The 22,604-nt window shown below is 35.6% G+C and overlaps 3 protein-coding genes across 4 annotated transcripts in view; 2 read left to right on the top strand and 1 right to left on the bottom strand.

Annotated features, from left to right (window-relative positions):
• LOC125868253 (sphinganine C4-monooxygenase 1-like) overlaps positions 1–22,604 on the bottom strand; it is a 185,393-nt gene that overhangs the window by 13,398 nt on the left and 149,391 nt on the right. The window contains exon 3 of one of the 2 annotated variants that reach the window (XM_049548883.1): positions 2,472–2,701. The exons of the other annotated variant lie outside the window; for it this stretch is intronic. Within the exon in view, the coding sequence (XP_049404840.1) occupies positions 2,472–2,701 (230 nt within the window). The remainder of the gene's footprint in view (positions 1–2,471; positions 2,702–22,604) is intronic. 2 annotated transcript variants of the gene reach the window in all.
• Positions 1–22,604, top strand: part of LOC125868247 (putative late blight resistance protein homolog R1B-16) — a 144,236-nt gene that overhangs the window by 18,055 nt on the left and 103,577 nt on the right. Inside the window, exons 3-4 of the mRNA XM_049548876.1 lie at positions 691–1,020; positions 1,157–1,232. Of these exons, the coding sequence (XP_049404833.1) occupies positions 691–1,020; positions 1,157–1,232 (406 nt within the window). The remainder of the gene's footprint in view (positions 1–690; positions 1,021–1,156; positions 1,233–22,604) is intronic.
• LOC125868261 (putative late blight resistance protein homolog R1A-4) overlaps positions 20,391–22,604 on the top strand; it is a 7,932-nt gene continuing 5,718 nt past the window's right edge. Inside the window, exon 1 of the mRNA XM_049548889.1 lies at positions 20,391–21,242. Coding sequence (XP_049404846.1) covers positions 20,391–21,242 — 852 coding nt within the window. The remainder of the gene's footprint in view (positions 21,243–22,604) is intronic.

The following is a 22,604-nucleotide window of genomic DNA, read 5'->3' as shown; positions in this document are numbered from 1 at the left end:
GTTGGCTCTGTACTTTTTAAGAATTATGACCAATACTTTGCCCATCGTTTCTTATCCTCTCATGCTTTTGAAATTTCACACATTTTACCACATTTCAAGTTTCTAAAAGTAATGGATTTGGAACACCAGGTTGTTATTGATTTTATTCCAACTGAGCTCCCTTACTTGAGGTATTTCTCTGCGCTCATTGATCAGAATTCAATTCCTTCAAGCATATCCAATCTTTGGAACCTTGAAACTCTTATATTAAAGCGTAGATCAGCTGCGACACTTAAGACGCTATTACTACCTAGTACAGTTTGGAATATGGTTAAATTGAGATATCTGTGTATTCCTAACTTCCGCCCTGAAAATAAAAAAGCATTACTCGAGAACTCTCCAAAACTTGATGATTTGGAAACCCTTTCCAATCCATATTTCGCTTGTGTTGAGGATGCAGAATTGGCGCTGAGAAAAACACCTAATCTTCGAAAATTGACATGTAAAGTTGGGTGCTTAGAATACCCCTATCAGTACCATGCGTTGAATTTTCCAACACGGCTTGAAATACTAAAGCTTTATCAATCAAAAGTCTTTAAAACCATCCCCTTTTGCATCTCTGCACCAAATCTCAAATACCTGAAACTCTCTGACTTTTACCTGGATTCTCAGTACTTATCAGAAACTGCTGATCATCTGAAGAACCTTGAGGTACTCATACTGTACTACGTTGAATTTGGTGATCATAGGGAATGGAAAGTGAGCAATGGCATGTTCCCTCAACTCAAAATCTTGAAACTAAAATATTTGTCCTTGATGAAATGGATTGTAGCTGATGATGCCTTTCCTAACCTTGAACAATTGGTTTTGCGTGGATGTCGACTTCTTATGGAGATCCCTTCTTGTTTCATGGACATCCTTTCTCTGCAATACATCGAGGTAGGAAACTGCAATGAGTCAGTTGTCAAGTCTGCCATGAATATACAAGAAACACAAGTCGAAGATAATCAAAATACTAATTTCAAGCTCGTTCTCAGCGAGGTACACTCTGAAAAAAGCTTTATTCTGCATGATTTTGATGAATCAGAAATGGCCTAAATTTTATGAACTGTTTTCTCTGTTATCTTACCTGGTGCCCTCGTTTTACATTTGGTTTTTTCTCTTTGTTTTCTTGCAGAAAAAGACGTTGAAATTAAATTTATCTCATGATGAAGATATATACAAGGCATTTAAAAGATTATTTCTTCCTCCAGGTACTACTTATTTTTTTTATTTCCTTTTTTTTGAGTACACCAAATAGATAGATTCATCTTTTTTGTCTTTTCAATGTGAAGGGGATAAAATCAATTTCAACTGATAGGAAAGAGAAGAAACTTACTGTGACCGGAGATGTGGATGCTGATGAAGTTCAATTAGTTGTGGAGAAACTGAGAAAGCGTGGCATGCCAGGGTTGTAGTCCCAACTTGTCAACACAAATGTGCTATAGTCATTTTACTTACTGTAATACCATTTCATGACGCACACACAAACATTAACTGTAGTAAAGTTTTGATGGATCAGCTGATTTGTTAGTTCAACCCATTGTAATCCGTTCAAATTCAACTCAAAAAATGCCCATTGAGTTATTCTTTAACAGGGTATCCAGAGTTTGTAGCTGGAGCAATTTGGAATATCACATGTAATTTCTTTATGAGTTATTTCGTTTAATAAAAGATTCTGTAAAACGTCCAACGGCTGTTGCATTCATTGTAAACTAAATACATCTCACAATGTAACTATTGAACAAATTTTTCATTCAAGTCCTTGAGGTTTGATGTAAGTCATTAGATTTTACGGATCCTAAAGTGAATGGTTTCAGCCTTCTCTATTTTCTTATGAGTTCACCAAAATGTTGTGATGCCACTCTGCTACATGTTAGAGAAATGAGAATGTTAGCACCTGAGAGTATGGCCTAGCGGTCAATCAATGAAGCAGGTGAAAACAACAAAAGCGAAAAAATACCAAGAAATTTCTTCCCATCTATCTAAGTACCGCTAAACGGAGATACCTGATACCTCTTTGGTTGGAAGAAGCAGGTACTCAGTAAAATGGTCGAGGTGAGCTCGACACCATCAATAACAGCCCACAAAAAAGAACAATGAGAAAGTCACAATACATGTCCATATGCTTGGAACTAAAGAATTCAAGGCACACAATGTATTTCAGTCATCTTTTATCTCTGCCTGCAGTTGAATATACCATATATCAGATCTGAGACAATGTTTAAAAAGGAAACTATTATTCGACCCTATTCCTTTCTCAAACCTCGAAACCAACACCAGTTATACAACAATATATGCAGAACCCTTTAACTATATACTCTATACAAATTGAATGAGTAACTAAGCATTTGAATAAGGCAAAAATTGCAGTGGTACATACTCTATGACAAACATGTACTAACAGTTTTGTCAATGTTCCTTGCAATCTGTAACAGGCTTAGCTTCAAAACCTCCTTCCGGTCTCCTCTCAAGTTCATATGGCATGTAAGTACCAAGTTTCCTATCCCACGTCACAAAGAAAGGCTGTGAATAGTTATACTTGGTCCCATAAAGCTGGTGATGGATATCATGGTAAGCAGAGTTGTTTTCAAAGAAGATATGGAAGAGATTTCCGGGCAACCATAGTCCGTAATGATCATCAACCGTCTTGATCGTAGCAAATGAGAAAAAGAAGATGGAGGTACGTGGTGACATACCAGAGACAAGGAAAGCTAGAGCCCCGCCGATTGTGTCAAGAATCAGACCCTCCAAAGGGTGGTTGTACAAAGCTCCAAATGCATACGGAACAATTAGCCGGTGATGTTGAGCATGGATATGTTTGTACAAGAACTTGTTTTGGTGCATGTACCGAGGCATAAAATATTGCCAAGTATCTAACATCAACATGGCAACAAATAACTGTCGGCCATGAACTGTAACATCCGGCAAATTGAAATAACTAGGAAGAGGCTTAGAATTTGAAAATTTTCATTTTTGGAAAGAATTTGAAAATCTGGAAAATTTTGGCCAAGTATGGAAAAGGTGAGTTTTTGGCCAACTTTGAACAGCCATAAATTCTATATCAAGATTATTTAGGTGGAGTTCCAGTAATAGTTGCAAATTTCGTGGAATGATCTTTCCAACGCCACCGAGTTTGCTCGATTCCGAGTCCGTATGAGCGAGTTATGCCCTTTGGAAGTTGGGTAGTTGGCAGGGAAATCCGTCCGGAAATTTAAGGGCATTTTGGTCTTTTCCCTAACCAATTCCTTTGGTTATATTGTAGTGTTGGACTGATTTTTAGATCATTTTTATCCCATTTTAAAAGAGTAAGAGTTAGGGTTCTTGAGTGAAGAAGAGGAGAAGAGAAAAAGAAGAGAAGAATAAGAGGGGATCAAGGAGCTTCCGTCAAAGATCATCGTGGAAATCGTCGGGGGTGATCCCTATTAGGTATGTGAGTCATAGTGTTGGGTGATTCTTTCCCCCACACGCCACTCTTGTTTTATTTTCAAGAAAAGATTTAGTTGTGGTTGTTGAAATCTTGTGGTGATGTTTGTTGAAGTTGTAGTTGTGTGGTGTTGAGTTTATTGTTGATTTGGGACATGTTTCCGGTGGTGTTTTCGAATTGAATCTATGGTATGTTGAGGGATTTTAGGATCCTTAGTGTTTGGGGTTGAAACCCTTGAAGTAAGGGTGGTTTAGAGTTGGAAAAAGAGGGAGAAAAAGTCGAGTTTTCTGGGCGAGGGGTTGGCGCGTCGCGCCTGCCAGCGCGCCCCAAAAGGGGTTCTGAACTTTCCCCCTTGGGGCGCCGCGCCTAGCAGAGTGCCAGCAGGCCCCCTCTGAAGTTTTGGGGCTGGCGCTCCGCGCCTTGCAGAGCGCCAAGGACGCCAAGTTCCCCCATTATTTCCACACCTTCTCATGCATGTTCCATGGTATTGTACCTATGTTTCATAGTTGTCTCCGACACTCCAAAGTACGTCTAAGCGTCAAAAACTCTTCCATAAACGTGTGATTATATACCTTGAATCCACAATCCAATTCAAGACGAGTTAGTATCAAGTCAAAGTAAAGTTAGAGTCAAGTCAAGCAAAGTTAAGAAGTAAGTCCAAGCAAGTCTTTAAAGCTTTTCAAGAGTCGTTATTGAATGCCTTAACGTCGTTTCAAGTTTCAAGTCGAATAAAGAGTTTAGAGTTCCAAGTTAAGCAAAGAGTTTCAAGCCAAGTGAAGAGTCTCGAGTTTCAAGCTAAGTCAAGAGCATAAAGTCGAGTCCATTTCTCCAAAGTTATTAGGGAACTATGTACTTGCCAAAAAAGTTTCTAAATGTTTTTACATTTAAGTAAGAAAGGAACCACGTTTTCCAAAAGAGCCTTTGGGATAAGTTTTGAGTAATTATCTCAATCAAAGAAAGATGTGTTTAAAGACACTTATGAGCCAAAGTAATTTGGGAGTAGTATTGAGCACCGAATTGGGGACACGAGTTCACATTAACTCAACTCTCCATAAGAACCATGCGCCAACATGGGACTTGACGTATCATTCTTTTTAGATGATCACGTAAGATTAGGCTAGTGGATCCACTAAGCAAAAGTAAGGTCCTATATCACGGCAAGGTATAGGATGGTCCTTGGGCAACGTGAGGTAAAACGTTGCATCATCACTAGGGCTCATAGTGGTGGTTGTCGGTTAAAGAACCTCCCACAAAAGTTATATCACTTTTATATAAGTAAAGTTGAGTTTGTTATTGTTTTATCCTTAACGAGCTAAGTTGTTTACACTGTTTTACAAGTTATTTATATATTGCATATGTCTTATTGCTTTATATTGAGTTCGGTTATTCATGAGTCGAACAAAGTCAAGGTAAGTGTTCTCTTGTACTCCTTTCAAGCGTAAGTTGTGATTTAGCTTTCCAGCACGCATACTCGTACATTCCATGTACTGATGCCAGTTGACCTGCATCGTTTTATGATGCAGACACAGGTACCCAGGATCAGCATCCAGCACGCCGTTGATCCAGCTGAGCACTCCAGAGTAAGTGGTGAGCCTCCTTGCTTTCCGGAGGACTCAGTTATTTTGTGTTCTTAAGTTTTGTTTTATTAGGATGTTGCAGGGTCTGTCCCAACATCCATGTCAGTATTGTAGAGGCTTCATAGACAGTCAGTTAGTTAGTTTTGAGTCTCTCTTCTGTATATATATATATATATATATATAATAATCTATTTTGAGACTTGAGTTGCCTTTTTGGCCAGATTTTTATCAGTTGGTTATTTTATAACCTTTCATTGCTTTGAGTTAAGCTGTTGAGTTAAGTTTCCGCTGAGTTAAGAAAGCCAGGCCAAGGGTTCGCTTGGGGCCAGCAATGGTCTTCGAGTGCCGGTCCCGCCTAGGGTGTAGGCTCGGGGCGTGACATGAACAAAGATTGAAGAGTGTTGATCCCCACCAGATTCACCATCATCTCCTGTGACCTGCTCCATATGAGTAGATAATCAGACAACAAGAATTAGTAAAAATACTAACATAAAAATTGACATGATGTGGAACAAGAATATGAGAATCAGGTTCATGATTGGAACAAGAAACAAGTATGGGAAGTACAACTCCTTATGGTACGTACTTAAGTTACTTATAAGAATTCAGAACATAAGAAAGGTGTACAACTTTTAACTCATTGATCAGAGATTAGTTGTATTCGGTATGAGCTATCCCCTCCTAATTAAACTTATCTATTTTCCTCTTGGGATCAGAAAAGCTTACATTTCCAGTTAAAGTTTGTAGCCCTCTCCTAATTAAAGTTTTGATGGATCAGTGCTAATTTGTGGGTCCCAGAATCACAAGCCAACTTACCAAAGTGAAAGGGAACCAAAGCAGTGCATTAGTTGAGTTAAGACTCAAGAGACCCAACTAATGACCACCCATAAAGAGAAGTGCCAACATATAAAATAAGTTTGAAGTAGAATTTTAAGGCGCTAGATATGAGTTAGGCTAAACATTGCAAATTAGGCTACAGCCTACACACATATCAACACAAGCCAAAAGAAAGACAAGACCACATTGTTTTCTTTTTATATCTCTTCTTTGCAGGTTAGAACAACGAATCTATCCCTCAACCTATCCAAGCTCACATATTGCAGTTGAAAAGATCATCTCACAACTTACTTTAGTCTTTCCATAAGACCAAACATATGTGAAGTACGGTAGAAAGCTTTATTGGGAGGTCACAGTTAGGCCTCCTATTCTCAACTATTAAGCTGCCGTCAACTAACTTTGCAAGACAGATGGGCACCAAGAAGAAGGTAGACAACGAAATGCAAAAGAAGAGCAATGATTCCCCATTTTCTTTAGTAAAGGCAGATTAAGCCAATAAAAGCTTATTCTTAGGATAGTCTCAACATCCTTGTTGACAGTTTCTATATGAGACGCCTAGTAGTCTCATCCCCAGCATCAGCATCGACAGCCAAAATCAAAACAATGCTGATTGAGCCGCTTTGGCAACCTATTTTCCTAGAAGAACTTCAAAGTCAACCTTTCTTTATAAAATCAAATGACTCAAAACTGAGGTTCAACAGTTCGCATCTGATTTTTACAGAACTCCTATTTTCCTATCAATCAGAGAAAATCAAACCTGCAAGCTTCAGCATTTCATATAAACTTCCTTATCAAAAATATTTCATATGAAGTTATAAGATGAAATTTCTGTTCAGATAACGATTGACTATTCACTTTTTAGGTTCAAGAGATTTTGAGACACTTCATAATGTAAATTATAATCTATAGATATAAAACACTCTGCATACGTAGCCTTGAGGCTTGTCAAGGCAGGAAAAAAAGAAATTTGCACACTTTGTGATTGACCTACACAAGAAGTCATACTTCTTGCTCTTGTACTTCAATTGAATTTGTTTATTCTGTGCATGAAGGATTCATCTAAATGATCGGTAAAACAAGTAAGCTATGGATTAACATCCAAATAAAGCAATGTATCATAGTTCCTCTGACAAATGACTCCTTTACCAAAAATGTATATAAATAAATATTAAGAAAACGTTAAGGACTAAGATGGAACAATTTAGCCATCCATCTATCGGGAAATTCTAGGATCACACACACAAGCATAAAAAAGCTCCTCCTTCAAGTCAATGAAAATAATTCAAAATGTTTTAAATCAGCCTAACAACAAATGATATTCACATTTGAAATCCAACAACATTTGCCTAGCAGTGCCAATTCAGACAAAAGAACTATTATCACACCACCATCGCATCCAAATATTCCCCTATCCACGACTCACTCCGTGTTGTAATACACAACATGTCAACATCCAATTATGAGTTGCACATACCGTTAACAAAATCGCACACTCATAAATCAAATAATTTCTAAACCTTAAGCCGTCACCAGACACAAGCATTTCATTCCAATCAAAATAAAACCAAACAAGCATATACATAATAAGTTATCAGTATCAACTAAGCCTCAATAGTTCACCAAATAAATCCCATGTATCATTACGGTTCACCAAACAAGTATATGGCACGATAAGTTATCAATATTAACTAAGCCTCAATAGTTAACCATATAAATCCTCTGTATCATTATGATGCATAAAAATAAAACCAAACAAGCATATACATAATTAGTTATCATATCAACTAAGCCTCAATAGTTAACCATATAAATCCTCTATATCATTATGATTCATTAAAATTGACCAAACAAACATATGCATAATAAGTCATCGTATCAATATATCCTCGATAGCTAACCACATAAATATCATTATGAGCATAAAGAGAAGACCAAACAAGCATATGCATAACAATACATCAATACCATCTAAACATCAATAGTAAACTATATAAATCCAGTTCATCATGATGCATAATAACCTCCAAAACAAATAAAAATCAAAACTTTGCAGCAACTAGAGATGATCAAAGTAACTAACCGCAAAGAGAACGGTAGCAACAGCAGCCTGAACAATCTGTTGGAGAAGAACACCTTTAACAACCTCTTTTTTTGACACTATAATACTCTGTATCATTACGGTTCATCAAACAAGCATATGATTAAGTCACCAAACAAGCATATGATACTCTGGCCCCAAGTGAAGTCAGTCGTTTGCTCTCTGATTTCATGGAAGTGAAGATTAAGTCCATTGAGCCAGGCATCAGCCGCAACAGTATTTATATTGATGTGGAGACTCCGACACAAAATCTGATGGTTGGTTTGAGTGATCAAATGGTCAACCTTCAGGAGTTGCTCTGCCTTCTAAAATACAATCTCATTCATTTGCCAATACTAGATCTGGAATTTCATCTTCAAGATATGGATTCTGTTATTGTTGATGCAGGACTTCTTATTTACTCACTATATGATATCAAGGGGCAGATGGAAGACACATCATTGGAGGTTATCAACCGGGCACTTGGTTTTGATCTTCCAAGAAACATTGAGCCTATCAAGGTGATGGTCTACCTTGTCATGCAAAAGGCATTTCATTGTAACTTGCCCAGGGTTCATGGACTAGGCTATGTCGATTTTCTGTTGAAAAACCTGAAGGATTTCCAAGGCCGTTATTCAGATTCACTCGCTTTCCTCAAGGAATCAACTTCAAGTTATTCAAATGGAATTTGAGAGCTTGCAACCTTTCTTGAAGGCTGTCGTAGAAGAGCCACACAATAAGCTCATGACACTAAATGAAGATTGTGCTACACAGATAAATGAAGAAATCTAGTAATGGTTACTCAGAGGGCCGATTCAGATGGTAAGGTCAAAGCATGTCACCTTCATGATGTATTACTCAACTTCTGCAAGGAAGAGCAGCTGAGGAGAATTTTCTACTATGGATAAAACGGTAATATGATATGATTTTGCTAATTGATATATTTCAATCAATCAAGTATTTCAAGTTATATTTGAAAATTAATGATATGATTTTGCTAATTGATATATTCACAGGGATCAAACTACCAAAGCTGTTTACTCTCACAAGCAGCATTCTCACCTGGCCTTCACTGAAATGGGCAATCTTGTTGAATGGAGTGTGTCTTGCTCACTTGTTGGCTCTGTACTTTCTAAGAATTATGACCCATACTTTGCCGGTCGTCCCTTATCCTCTCATGCTTTTTCAATTTCACACATTTTATTAAATTTCAAGTTTCTAAAAGTATTGGATTTGGAGCACCAGGTGTTATTGATTCTATTCCAACTGAACTCCTTTATTTGAGGTATTTATCTGCACACATTGAAAAGTATTCAATTCCTTCAAGCATATCCAATCTTTGGAACCTTGAAACTCTTATATTAAAACATAGCCTATACAAACTATTACTACCTAGTACAGTTGAGACATCTGCATATTCCATACTTCAGCACAGAAAATGAAGAAGCATTACTCAAGAACTCTCCAAAACTTTATGATTTGGAAACCCTTTCCAGTCCATATGTTTCTCGTGTTAAGGATGCAGAAGTGATGTTGAAACACCTAATCTTCGAAAACTGATATGTGAAGTCGAGTGCTTAGAATACCCCCATCAGTACCATGTGTTTAATTTTCCAATAAGGCTTGAAATACTAAAGCTTTATCTATCAAAACCCTCTAAAACCATCCCCTTTTACATCTCTGCACCAAATCTCAAATACCTGTAACTCTCTCGCTTTTACCTGGATTCTCAGTACTTATCAGAAACTGCTGATCATCTCAAGCACCTTGAGGTACTCAAACTGTACTGCGTTGAATTTGGTCATCACAGGGAATGGAAAGTGAGCAATGGCATGTTCCCTCAACTCAAAATCTTGACACTAGAATATGTGTGCTTGATGAAATGGATTGTAGCTGATGATGCATTTCCTAACCTTGAACAATTGGTTTTGCGCGGATGTAAAGATCTCATGGAGATCCCTTCTTGTTTCATGGACATCCTTTCTCTGAAGTACATTGAGGTAGACAACTGCAACGAATCTGTTGTCAAGTCAGCCAAGGATATAGAAGAAACACAAGTCGAAGATAATCAAATACTAATTTCAAGCTCGTCATCATCAAGGTACACAACTGAGAAAAGCTTTATTCTGCATGATTTTGATGAATCAGAAATAACGGCTATAAACTTTATGAACTGTTTTCACTATTATCTTTAACCCTTGTGGCGTCATTTTACATTTGGGTTTGCTCTTGGTTTTCTTGCAGAAAATGATATTGCAATTCGATATTTCTCATGACAAAGAGATAGATAATGCATTTAAAAGATTAGCCTCTCTTCCAGGTACTGATTATTTTTTCTTTCTTTCCTTTTTTTTTTTAGTACACCAAATAAATTGATTCATCTTTTTTGTCTTTCTGATATGAAAGGAGTAAAATCAATTTCAATTGATATGATAGAAAAGAAACTTACTGTGGGTGGAGATACGGATGCTGATTAGTTGTGGGGAAACTGATAGACAGTGGCATGCTGTAACGAAATGCTGAGCTCTGGTGAACTCAACCATCATAGATTTCCAGAAAATGACAAGGTTATAGTCCCAACTTATCAACACAAATGTGCTATAGTCATTTTGCTTACTCTAATACCAATTCATGACACACACACACAGAAACATTAACATTAACTGTAGGACCAAGTTGGGGTGGGTTGGATTATGACCAAAGTAAAGTTTGGATGGGTCAATAATCTGTTGATTCATTAGTTCGACCCATTGAAATTCATTCAAATTCAACTCAAAATACCACCTCTAACTGATGACTACATCTGCAAAGTTAATGGTTTTGTTGATCATTTTCAAAGCAAATTTCAGGAACTAGTTACTTTAAGCTAGAACCTAAGGTTTTTATCCATTTTCAACTGTGCTTTTTGTTGAATGGTAAATGGACACTTTTAAGGCAGTTCTCACACAAAGTAAATATCTATATAAAAAGAAAAAAACAGTTTTTATTAATTATTGGCCGTAAACTAAAATCTGTATTATTTGTTATGTCTGCTTTACTTCTGTATTTTGAACTGCTTTGATATGTGTTACTTGAGTTGAGGATCTTTTGGAAACAGTGTATCTACCTCTAGGTAAGGGTAATAAGATTTTGCATACACTCTACCTTTTCCTCAGACCCCTATATGTGAGATCACACTAGGTATGGTGTTGGTTGTGATCTTAAACTAAAATGTGTATTCCTGGAGCTAAAAATTTTGACACCAAAAGAGAAAGATCATAACTTTGTCGGATTGTTTGTTTATGTATGTTTTGTAGCTCTATATATTCTGGAGTCTAGACAACTATAACTATATTTTTTTAGCTATTAACTCATTGAGCTATTCTTTAACAGGTATGCAGAGTTTGTAGCTGGAGCAATTTGGAACATCACATGTAATTTCTTTATGAGTTGTTTCTTTTAATAACACTCTGTAAACTTCCCTGCAGCTGGTGCATTCATTGTGATTTGTAAATTAAATACATTTCAAATCATTCACTCAGTCCTTAATGTTTGTGGCTCCTAAATTGAATGGTTTCACCCTTTTGTATTTACTTATGAGTTATGCTACCCTTTTGCTTCTTATGAGTCCACCAAAATGCTGTAATGCCAGTCTGTGATACGTTGCTGCTGTAGGGTTTTAAAGGTGTGAATAAGAAATGAAGGGTTGTGACTCTCCTGAAGGATTGTGACTTTGCCGAAAGGTTGTGTCTTTTCTAAAGGGTTGTGACCGCTTGAAGTTGTGTTTTTTCAAAGGGTTGTGACGTTTCTGAAAGGTTGTTTTTTTTTTCAAAGAGTCGTGACCTTTACCCTTTGTTGGCTATAAATAGAGAGACTTTCTCTCATTTTCCTGCATTGAATTCTTCCCTTCTTCTGCATACATTTTCTTAAAAAACAAAATCGATTGATCGTGTCAATGTGTGATTCGTTGCTTCCGTTTTGAGTTTGTTGAAATTATCGAAATTTGAGGTACCTCTACTTCTTTAATGGTTAATCTGTTTTATCTTGGGAGGAATTAATGGGTACTTGAGGGGACTATATTTCTTAAGGACACACAGTGGGTTCCGTGGACTCGGACAGCTCTTTTCTTTTTCTTTTCATCTTTTATTATTTATGGTTTGCTAATCTTAATTTAGGAGATAACAAGCTTAAAAAAATTAATATTATTGGTATTTTATGTGGTAAGGAAATTATTACTTTTATTTTATGTGTTCTTTTTGTTGAGAAAAAGAAGAAGAAAAAGAGAATTATTGTATCATATGATCAAAGAGATTTGAGATTAATTAGTACTACTTTAATAGTTCGAGTATATTTTCTGTAGTGAGTTTTCCTTGAATGCGTAAAATTATCTTTATTTTCTTCCCAAGTGCATTCAAGCATTGCACCCCTTCAGCTTTCTTTTCAATGAGAAAAGTTATTTTGTGCATAAAGGCTAAGATGTGCACTTTAATTATTTTCCCTATATTTTTGGGTTTATATAACTATGAGAAGAAGTAAATGAACAAATGTTGTCTCCTAACAATATTTGAACATGAGTTTGGTTTCTCGTTGAAATTCAATGTCTTCTAAGGAAAATTGGAATATGATGGAAACTGGAAAGAAAGAAAAAATTAGCAAGAAAAATGACTCATATGGAATCATTGTTGATAGATAGAATATGATTCAATGTGAGTAAAAATTAGGTTATATTTTTATTTTATTTTAAATAAAAATCTCAATAGAAATAAGTACAAACAAGGGGGGCTAGGTGTTACCTTGTCAATCCTATGAGGTAACGAACCTCTACTAATTAACAAGCATGAGGAAAAATCAAGTTCTATCTTTATTTCCCTTGACTATTATTTTTTCTATCCTTTATAAATTATGAGATTTATTTCATAAATGTTAGGATAGATGGTCATATTATGTGATGATCTCAAAATATATCTTTATTATTATAAATATGTATTCTGTTTAGAGGAGAAAAAAAACTTTTGTAGTTTTCTATTCCATGTGAAATTTGATTGTGTCCGACTTTTGAAGACTAAAATCTTATGATTATTTTAACTCCTTTGGTTTGAAGAATATAAGAACTTCACTGAACAAATCAGATTGTGTATTTGATTGAAGAATATAGAAACTTCACCAATTTGTTCAATACTCTATTTGAATGAATATTATGACTTGAAGAGTACAAAATCTTCTTCACGAATATTAAGGCTAAATGATTTGAAAAATATAAAATATCCATTGTTAGCTAGAAACAATATTGTATTTGAGGTTTCTAGAGATTAAAACATTTTTGGTTTACTACTCTGTCTGAATGTGAACCTGATTCGAAAAATATAAAAACTTCATCAAAATTCAAGGTTCATTCGGTTAACAATTAGAAGAATATAAAAACTTCATCGTTAAAATAGAAACAAGTTGTAAAAAGATTGAATCTTTATTGTTAGTATTCTAAATACTAAGTGGTCTCGTCTAATTGTGACAGAAAGGGAAAAAACACCAGTGACATGAAATTAGTGATTTTTGTGCCTGCAATGGGTGTTTCTATGGATTAAATCTCCAAAAGAAGGCTTTATGTTGCCAATGTGTATTTTGATGGTATACAATTTGAAAGCATGCGAAAAATATGTGGAAAATAATTTCAAATACTTGAATAATATTTTTGAGAACATATTTAAAATGTGGGGGGTGGGGGGGGGGGTTCTTTACTTGTGTTAAAGACAAAATTAGACTTACGATCTATCTAATTTATTGAAAGTATGAAATTTAATGACATTCTTGTATTATGTTAGACCCACAAAATTCTTGGAGTATATTTGATATTGTGGTCGTTGAGTCTCTCGTTACTAGTATATGATATGACTAGTATAAAACCACAAAATTATATCACTCGTTCAAAAGAATTGTGTTCTTTGATGAAAAAGTATCACTTAAAATATTGTGAATTTTCATGAAAAGATGTGTCTAATAAAATAAATTTATTTGTATAGACATGAACATTGGTGAAAAGTGATATTTCATGTTTGTGTTGTAAAACAAACATTTGGGCCATATTGCCCTTATTGGACCGATGAGACTATTGTAACATCCGGTAATTTGAAATATCTATGAAGAGGCTTAAAAATCGGAAATAATCATTTTTGGAATAAAATTGAAAATCTGGAAATTTGGCTAAGTGTGGAAATCAGTGAGTTTTTGGCCAACTTTGAGCAGTCATAACTCCTACCTCAGGATGAGTTAGGAGTAGTTCTAGTTATGTTTCGAAATCCCTTGGAATGATCTTTTCAAAGCCACTGAGTTTGCTCAATTCCGAGTTCGTATAAGCGAGTTATGCCCTTTGAAAGTTGGGCAGTTGGCAGGTAATCCGTCCGAAATTTTAAGGGCATTTTGGTCTTTTCCCTAGCCATTTCTTTTGGGATTATATTGTTGTGTTAGGATGATATTTGGATCGTTTGGTCCCATTTTAAAAAGTGAAAGCTAGGGCTTGAGAGAAGAAGAAGAGAAGAAGAGGAGAAGAAGAGGAGGAAGAGGAGATCAAGCAAGGAGTTTCCGTCAAGGATCCTCGTGGATATCGTGGGGGATGATCCCTATCAAGGTATGTGAGTCTTTAGTGTGAGTTGATCCTTTCCCCCCACACACCAAACTCATTATTATTGAGAAAGATTGGATATGTTGTTGAAGTTGTTGGGTTGTGTTGTTGATGTTGTTAATTGTGTTGTTGAAGTTATTGTTGGTTGTGGAACATGATTTGGTTGTGTGTTTGAAGTTGATTCTCTTGTATGTTGAGGGATTTTATGATCCTTAGTGTCTGGGATTGGAACCTTTGAAGTTAGGGTGGTTTAGAGTTGAAGAAAAGAGGGAGAAAAGTCAGGTTTTCTGGGGAAGGGGCTGGCGCGTCGCGCCTGCCAGCGCGCCCCAAAGGGGACTCTGAAGTCCAGCCCTTGGGACGGCGCGCCTCTCAGAGCGCCAGCAGGTGCCTTCTGAGCTTCAAGGGCTGGCGCTCCGCGCCTTGCAGAGCGCCAAGGACGCCATGTTCTCCCTTTCTTTCCACACTTTCTCATGCATGTTCCTAGGTATTGTACCTATGTTTCCTAGTTGTTTCCAACACTCCAAAGTATTTCTAAACATCCCGAACTCATTTAAATACGTGTGATCATATACCTTGAATCCATAGTTCAATCCGAGGCAAGTTAGGAACAAAGTCAAAGTGAAGTTAGAGTCAAGTCAAGTAAAGTTAAGTAGTAAGTCCAAGCAAGTCCTCCAGGCTTTTCAAGAGTCGTTAGTGAACGTTTTAACTTCGTTTCAAGTCTCAAAGTCAAGCAAGAGTGTAGAGTTCCAAGTTAAGTAAAGAGTCTCGAGTTTCAAGTTAAGTCAAGAGCATAAAGTTGAGTCTTTTTCTCAAAAGATACTAGGGAACTAAGTATTCCCAAAGAGGTTTGTAAATGTTTTTACATTTGAGTGAGAAGGGAACTATGTTTTCCAAAAGAGCCTTTTTGGCTAAGTTTTGAGTAATTATCTCAATTAAAGAAAGATGTTTTTAAAAACACTTATGAGCCAAAGCATTTTTGGGAGTAGTATTGAGCACCGAATTGGGGACACGAGTTCATACTAACTCAACTCTCCATAAGAACCATGCGCCAACATGGGACTTGACGTATCATTCTTTTTAGGTGATCACGTAAGATTAAACTAGTGGATCCACTAAGCAAAAGTAAGGTCCTATATCACGGCAAGGTATAAGATGGTCCTTGGGCAACGTGAGGTAAAACGTTGTACCACCACTAGGGCTTATAGTGGTGGTTGTCGGTTAAAGAATCTCCCACTAAAGTTATACTACTTTTATATAAATAAAGTTGAGTTGTTATTGCTTCAATCATTAACGAACTAAGTTGTTTGCAATGTTTTAAAAGTTTTATATATCGCATGTGTCTTATTGCCTTATATATATATATATATATATATATATATATATATATTGAGTTCAGTTAAGTTATTTTTGAGTCGTACAGGGCCAAGGTAAGTGTTCTCCTATTTTCCTTTCAAGCTTAAGTCGTGGTTTAGCTTTCCAGCTCGCATACTCGTACATTCCATGTACTGATGCCAGTTGGCCTGCATCTTATTATGATGCAGATACAGGTACCCCGGATCAGCATCCTGCACGTCGTTGATCCAGCTGAGCACTCCAGAGTCAGTGGTGAGCCTCATTGCATTCCGGAGGACTCAATTATTTTGTTTACTTAGTTTTGTTCTATTAGGATTTTGCGGGGTCTGTCCCAACATCCATCTCAGTATATTAGAGGCTCCATAGACAGTCAGTCAGTTAGTTTTGAGTCTCTCTTCTATGTATATATGTAAACATCTATTTTGAGATTCGAGATGCCCTTGTAGCCAGATTTTATAAGTTAAGTTGTTGTGTAAACTTGCATTGCATTAAGTTATTCTATTGAGTTAGGTTTTCGCTGAGTTAAGAAAGCCAGGCCAAGGGTTCGCTTGGGGCCAGAAATGGTCTCCGGGTGCCGGATCCCGCCCAGGATCAACTTAAAATTTTTGCCTAACTTTGAGTGTAATAAATAAAATGTCAAGTTTGTGTTGAATTAAGTATGTTAAGTATACTTATAAATTTGTTGAAAGAATTTTAATCCCTTAGAATTGATTCACATTGACATTTGTGATATTAAGTCAACATCATCTCGTGGTGAGAAAAAGTGTTTTATAAATTTTTGACAATTGCACTAGATACTATTATATCTATTTGCTTAATGGTTAGGATGAAACAATGGAAACATGATCTAGGCAATATAAAATTGAAGTTGAAAAATCAGTTGGATAAAAAGATTGTCATGATTAGAAAAGGTAGATGTGGAGAATATGAATCTTCTTTTGCAAAATATATTTGGAAAATGGAATAATCCATCAAATTGTTGCACATACTCACCTCAATCTAATGAAATTGCTTACAGGAAAAAACCAAACTATGAAGGAAATGTTGAATGTTCTACTTATAAGTTCAGGTTTACCACAAAAGTTGTGGGAGGAAGCTATCATTATATCAAAAGAGAACAACAAAAAGTTTGTCTGTTCAAAAAGAGAGAGACAAAAAGTTTTGTTTGTTAAGAAAGGGAGCAACAAAAACTTTTGTTTGTTAAGAAAGGGAGCAATAAAAAATTTTGTTTGTTCAGGCTTTGTTGTATCTTGATAAAGAATTGCTTGTCACCCCTTAAAGTATATACAAACAATAACTCTTGAAAGATAGTGATCTAAATATTTCCAATACAATCTATTCCATATGAGAAATGAAAATGAGGGAAATCAAACTTGAAATATTTCATAGTGTGGGGGTGTCCAGAAAAAATCCAAATTCTTATTCCTAAAAGGGTCAAAACAGGACCTAAGACTGTGGATTGTATGTTCATTGGATATGCTATAAATAGTAAAGCATGTTGATTTATGGTTTATACGTCCAAACCTTCGGATAGTCAAGTAAAGGGTCTAAACGACATGGAATGAACCAGAGGAGAATGTACTTAATTAAGAGATTCAGAGGCATAGTATATGTCAAAGGACATTTACTTCCTTTGGGTTTAATTTTGTAACATTTCTTCCTGAAAATGAGTCTATATATTCGAAGAAGATATGTCTTCTGTAGACTCATCCTTTTTGGAAAGAGACTGTCAATAGTAAGATAGATTCAATCATGAGAAACCATACTTGAGAGTTGGTTGATCTTCCTCCGGGAAATAAACCTTTGAATTCAAAGTGGATCTACAAAAGGAAAAGAAAGTTGATGGAACTATTGACAAATACAAAATAAGACTTGTTTTCATATGCTTTAAACAATAAGAAGGTCTTGATTATTTTGACACATAATAGTCACTAACTTGGAGTACATCAATTTAGATGTTAATTGCACTAGTTGGTGTATATGGCCTTCAAAATCGTCAAATGGATGTCAATGTTCTTAACTGGAGAATTGGAGGAACAAATTTACATGGAACAACTCGAGGGCTTTGTGGTTCCTGGTAAAGAAAAGAAAGTGTGTAAACTTGTTAAGTCACTTTATGGACTAAAAATAAGCGCCCAAATAATGACATGCGAAGTTTGATCAAACAATGTTGACAAATGAATTCAAGATTAATGAATGTGATAAATGTTTTAAAGACACTACAAATCACAAGGTCATTGTTTGTATTTATGTTGATGACATGTTGATCATCAAAAGAGACATTTCTAACATAAATGCTACAAAGCATGCTAGAAAGTAACTTCGATATGATAGTCATTGAAGTTGTTGATATGATTGAAAAAGGTACGTTAGAAGTTCAAGTATTTAGATTTCAATATTGTCAAGACTCCAATAAATGTGAGCTTTGTGCTTCAAAAGAATGAAGGCAAAAGTGACTCACAATTGGATTACGCTAGAGTATTTAGAAGTATGATATATATCATGAAGTGTACGCGATCAAATATTGCATGCACTATTAGTAAATTGTGTCGGTTCACGAGTAGTCTCGAAACTCATTGGAGGACAATGAAAAGTGTTTTGGAGTATTTAAAACATACTTAAAAACTATTGTTTTGCATTATAACTAATATTCAACAGTATAGGAAGAATATAGTGATGCAAATTGAATTGCCAGGTCAAATTTAGTAAAATTCACAAGTGGATATGTATTTACTCTTGATGGAGGAGCAGTCTCTTGAAAATCTTTCAAACAAAAATGTATCGCTCGCTCTACTATGAAATCTGAGTTTATCACTTTAGATAAGGCCGGTGAAGAAGTTGAATGACTTCGAAATTTCTTGAAAGAATTTTGGTCCAAACCTTTAGCTCCAGTATGCATACACCGTGAGAGTTAATTTGAGGCATGGAGCATGATGTATAACGAAAAATCTCGTCATATATGGCGTAGACATAATATCGTTAGAGAGCTAGTCTCTAGTGGAATTATCATAATTGACTATGTAAAGTCAAAGGATAATGTGTCGGACCCACTTACAAAAGGCCTAACTAGAGAGGAAGTTGATAGATTATCAAAGAGAGTGGGACTATGGCTGAGGACAAGTCATTGTGGCGGTAACTCTACCTAGGAGACTGGAAATCCCAAGATCTAAGTTCAAGGAGATCAAACAAAGCCATTAATTACGGTTCAACATTGTCAAAATTATAAAATTATCAAGTCAATAATATTCCTAATTAAGGTATCTAGGCAACATTTTACATTTAAATAAACCGATGAACAATGTGGTTTTTAAATAATTTATTTTTTTTAAAAAAACCTGACTTTGTTTGTCGCTTTCTAATATTTATATTTTCTCCCAAAAAATTCGTTTGCAAAATTTATGGACCATCACAAAAAACTTATCCCACGCAAAAAGTCGAGAGATGTCCCTCTGTTTATTATAAAAATAATTTTTTTTAAAATTAAAAAGGAATAAATGGATGGACACGTTAAGTGTGGCCTCCTCAATTTATAAGAGCGATTATATCCATCGATTTTGACCCAATTTTTTCAGGGTTATATCATTAGTTATTGTTCTTTATCTTATTTTATACTTATCCTTTCATAATTGTTCGTGGATTTTATTTTTTGGAGCACCACATATCACAATTGAACTATTTAAACAATTATTGCCAGCTGTTACAATTATTTCAATGTCCATGGTCATATCATCGGTAGGGCTGAGCTATCGAATTCAATGTATTTTAATAATTTTAATTTTTAATTATGATTATGTGTATATATTAAAAAATTATTTAGTTTGTATAAATAATGTATTCAAAATTCTACAAACTAAATTATTATTTTTTTTAAAATCATATATTTTAAAGTTATCTCGATCTGCTCTTTATCCCTCTGCCTTCCCTGAATTTGTTCTTATTTTATATTTACGCCCTCCAATTTTGTGTGTGCACAAGTAGATACGTAAACTTGTATAATGATGAACAAATAGACACATGAGTTCTATGTGACATAATACACATAGGACACTACATAGGAGACACATCTATTTATGTGCATCTAAAATTGAAGAACATGGAAAAGAATCGAGATCAAATTAAATGGTATATTTATGTATAATGTCTTTCAAATAATTCTTTGGCACTTTATCTTAGTGCACCAGCAATGATTTTGGCTTTTTTGTTTGTATGGCCCAACTCCTTCAAAATATCTTACGCGTAGTGGAGAGACCTATTTCTTATCTTCTACTCCCTCCTTATGAATTTTTTTTCTTTTTATCTAATTGTTGGTTGTAAAATAATGAGATAATATATAAATGTACTTTTTAATATGGCATAATATAAATTAGTGTATCTCAAGTGAATCTACTAATTTGAATTATACTAGTTTAATACTTGTAAGTTAACTGTGAGATGAGGAAGTGAAGAAAGAAACTATAATACTCTTCATTCCCAGTCCACAACAGTTCTAATTCTTGTGTCACAAGGATGTATTTCAACAATGAATGGTCTGATCTAAAATTTTATCTCCTTAGCGAGCTGCAAGATTTAAAGTACTCGGATGTTGCAAGGGATCGGATAAATTTCTTTCTATGGGAGTTAAAATTGCTTGATTGTTTTCTCCATTTGAAAAGCTTCCCTTTTGCAAGTGAATGCGGTATGCTACATGTCTCACAGAAAATGATAGATATTTGGAAAAGTCATTGTTCTAAAACCATGAATGTTACGATTCTGTATTTTGGTAAAGTTCCTTTGAATTTATTTGTCGACTGGAAGAAGGTAATTTGGAAGACTAAGCAAGAATTCAGAGCCCAATACTCCTTTCCGGAAACACCATTTGCAGCCAACAAGGTGATTGATGATGATGATAATACTCATAGCCCCAAATTTGTTATGGAAATCATGGATGTTTTTGTGGAGAACCTCAATGTTCTAGTGAAGATCAATGATCCCTGTTCGTGGTTTTTTGTTCCAGGACACATGAAGGAACAAATAGAACAAGTGTTAAAGGAGTTGAGGTTATTGAGATTTTTTGTCTGCTTTGTTTCAAACAAATGTAGCATACAGCCTCAATACCGATGTACTACTTTTTATACTCATGCTTTAATTGAGGCTAGCCACATCGCAATGGTTGTGTGGTTGCATTTGCCAATCTATGGCAACGTAAATCAAGACTTGGCTCCAAGTGAAGTCAGTCGTTTGCTCTCTGATTTCATGGAAATGAAGATTAAGTCCATTCAGCCAGTCATCAGCCGCAACAATATTTATATTGATATCCTGCAAGCTTTGAAGTCAACCATACCACAAGCACAAAAGAAGCATGCAGCTGAGAGTAGCACTGTGGAGATTCCAACACACAGTCTGACGGTTGATTTGAGTGATCAAATGGCTAACCTTCAGGAGATGCTCTGCCTTCTAAGAGACAATCTCATTCATCTGCCAATACTAGATCTGGAATTTCATCTTCAAGATATGGATTCTGTTATTATTGATGCTGGACTTCTTAGTTACTCATCATATGATATCAAGAGAGAGAAGGAAGACACAGTATTGGATGATATGAACCTGTTATTAATCTGTGTATAAAAAATCAGAATTACTGATTTCAATAAACTTTGCAGAAACACGAAGTAATCAAAGTTTAATAAACCAGTAAGAATAGATGAACAGAAATTAATTGACAAAACTAAAATTTGTAATAAACGTACCACAATCTGGAAAAAACAGAATTAGAAAAAGATCAAGCCCACTAAATGCACAGTGTCCCCTTAAGGAAATTATTCCCCTCTAGTATCCGAGGTTTGATTTGGAATATGTCCTCCCAGGATAGAATGATCTCAATCACCAGTGTATTGATACCCAAAACGCTGGTGTCAGCGAACCACTCAACAGCAGTAAAGTACACGAAAAAATTTTGTGCAGAAGAAGAAGAAGAAATCAGAAAAATTCATAAGGAATAAATATGAAGAATCAATGTATTTATAGGCAAGAGGAACTGGTTCCGAAAGGTTGCAATCCTTTCAAAATCCACACGACCATTCATGAAAGTTTGCAACCTTTCAAACTGTCATGGCTGTTTCTGAAAGTTGCAACCTTTCAGAACAGTCACTGCGGGAAATTTAAATAAAACGGGAAAGATTTAAATAAAACGGGTCGCACGTGGATTTGTCCAAAAAATAATCTCTCGATCGATAATTTTTCCAAATCCAAATCCGAAACCGAAGCCGAATCCGAGCGAGCGACGACGACGACGGGGGTCCCTCTTTCCAACCCTTTTAACAATTAATAGGAGTGTTTCTATATTTAAACTCTCCTATTTTTCTTTCCACCACCGATGAGGGACAAATGTCTTTTCAATGTCTTTTCAATAAAGCATAAGAGGACTTTTCAAGTTCTCAACTTTTTAAGTTCCCAACTTTTTCTAAGTTCCTCTTTCATCTTCCCTCAATTTCCCATTAACTCTTGCTACATACCCAACAATCCCCCACATTAATGGGGAATGGTTATAACATAAGGAATGCACGGACGAGTGTGTACTTTACAAGCAAGAATCAATTGTATCTGGATAAGTAGGTTTCCCCTTGGACTTTCCGTAGTAACATATGTCGGATATACTCAGTCAATCGGTAGATGCGATATCTTTGAACCGTCAAGCTTTGGTGTATACCTAGACAACCATATGTCACACAATTAACCCTTTAC

Source organism: Solanum stenotomum, chromosome 6 (genome assembly GCF_019186545.1).
Source record: "Solanum stenotomum isolate F172 chromosome 6, ASM1918654v1, whole genome shotgun sequence".
Taxonomy (NCBI): Eukaryota; Viridiplantae; Streptophyta; class Magnoliopsida; order Solanales; family Solanaceae; genus Solanum; species Solanum stenotomum.
The sequence above is the reverse complement of the archived record's forward strand: the minus strand, read 5'-3'. Positions and strand labels throughout refer to the sequence as shown.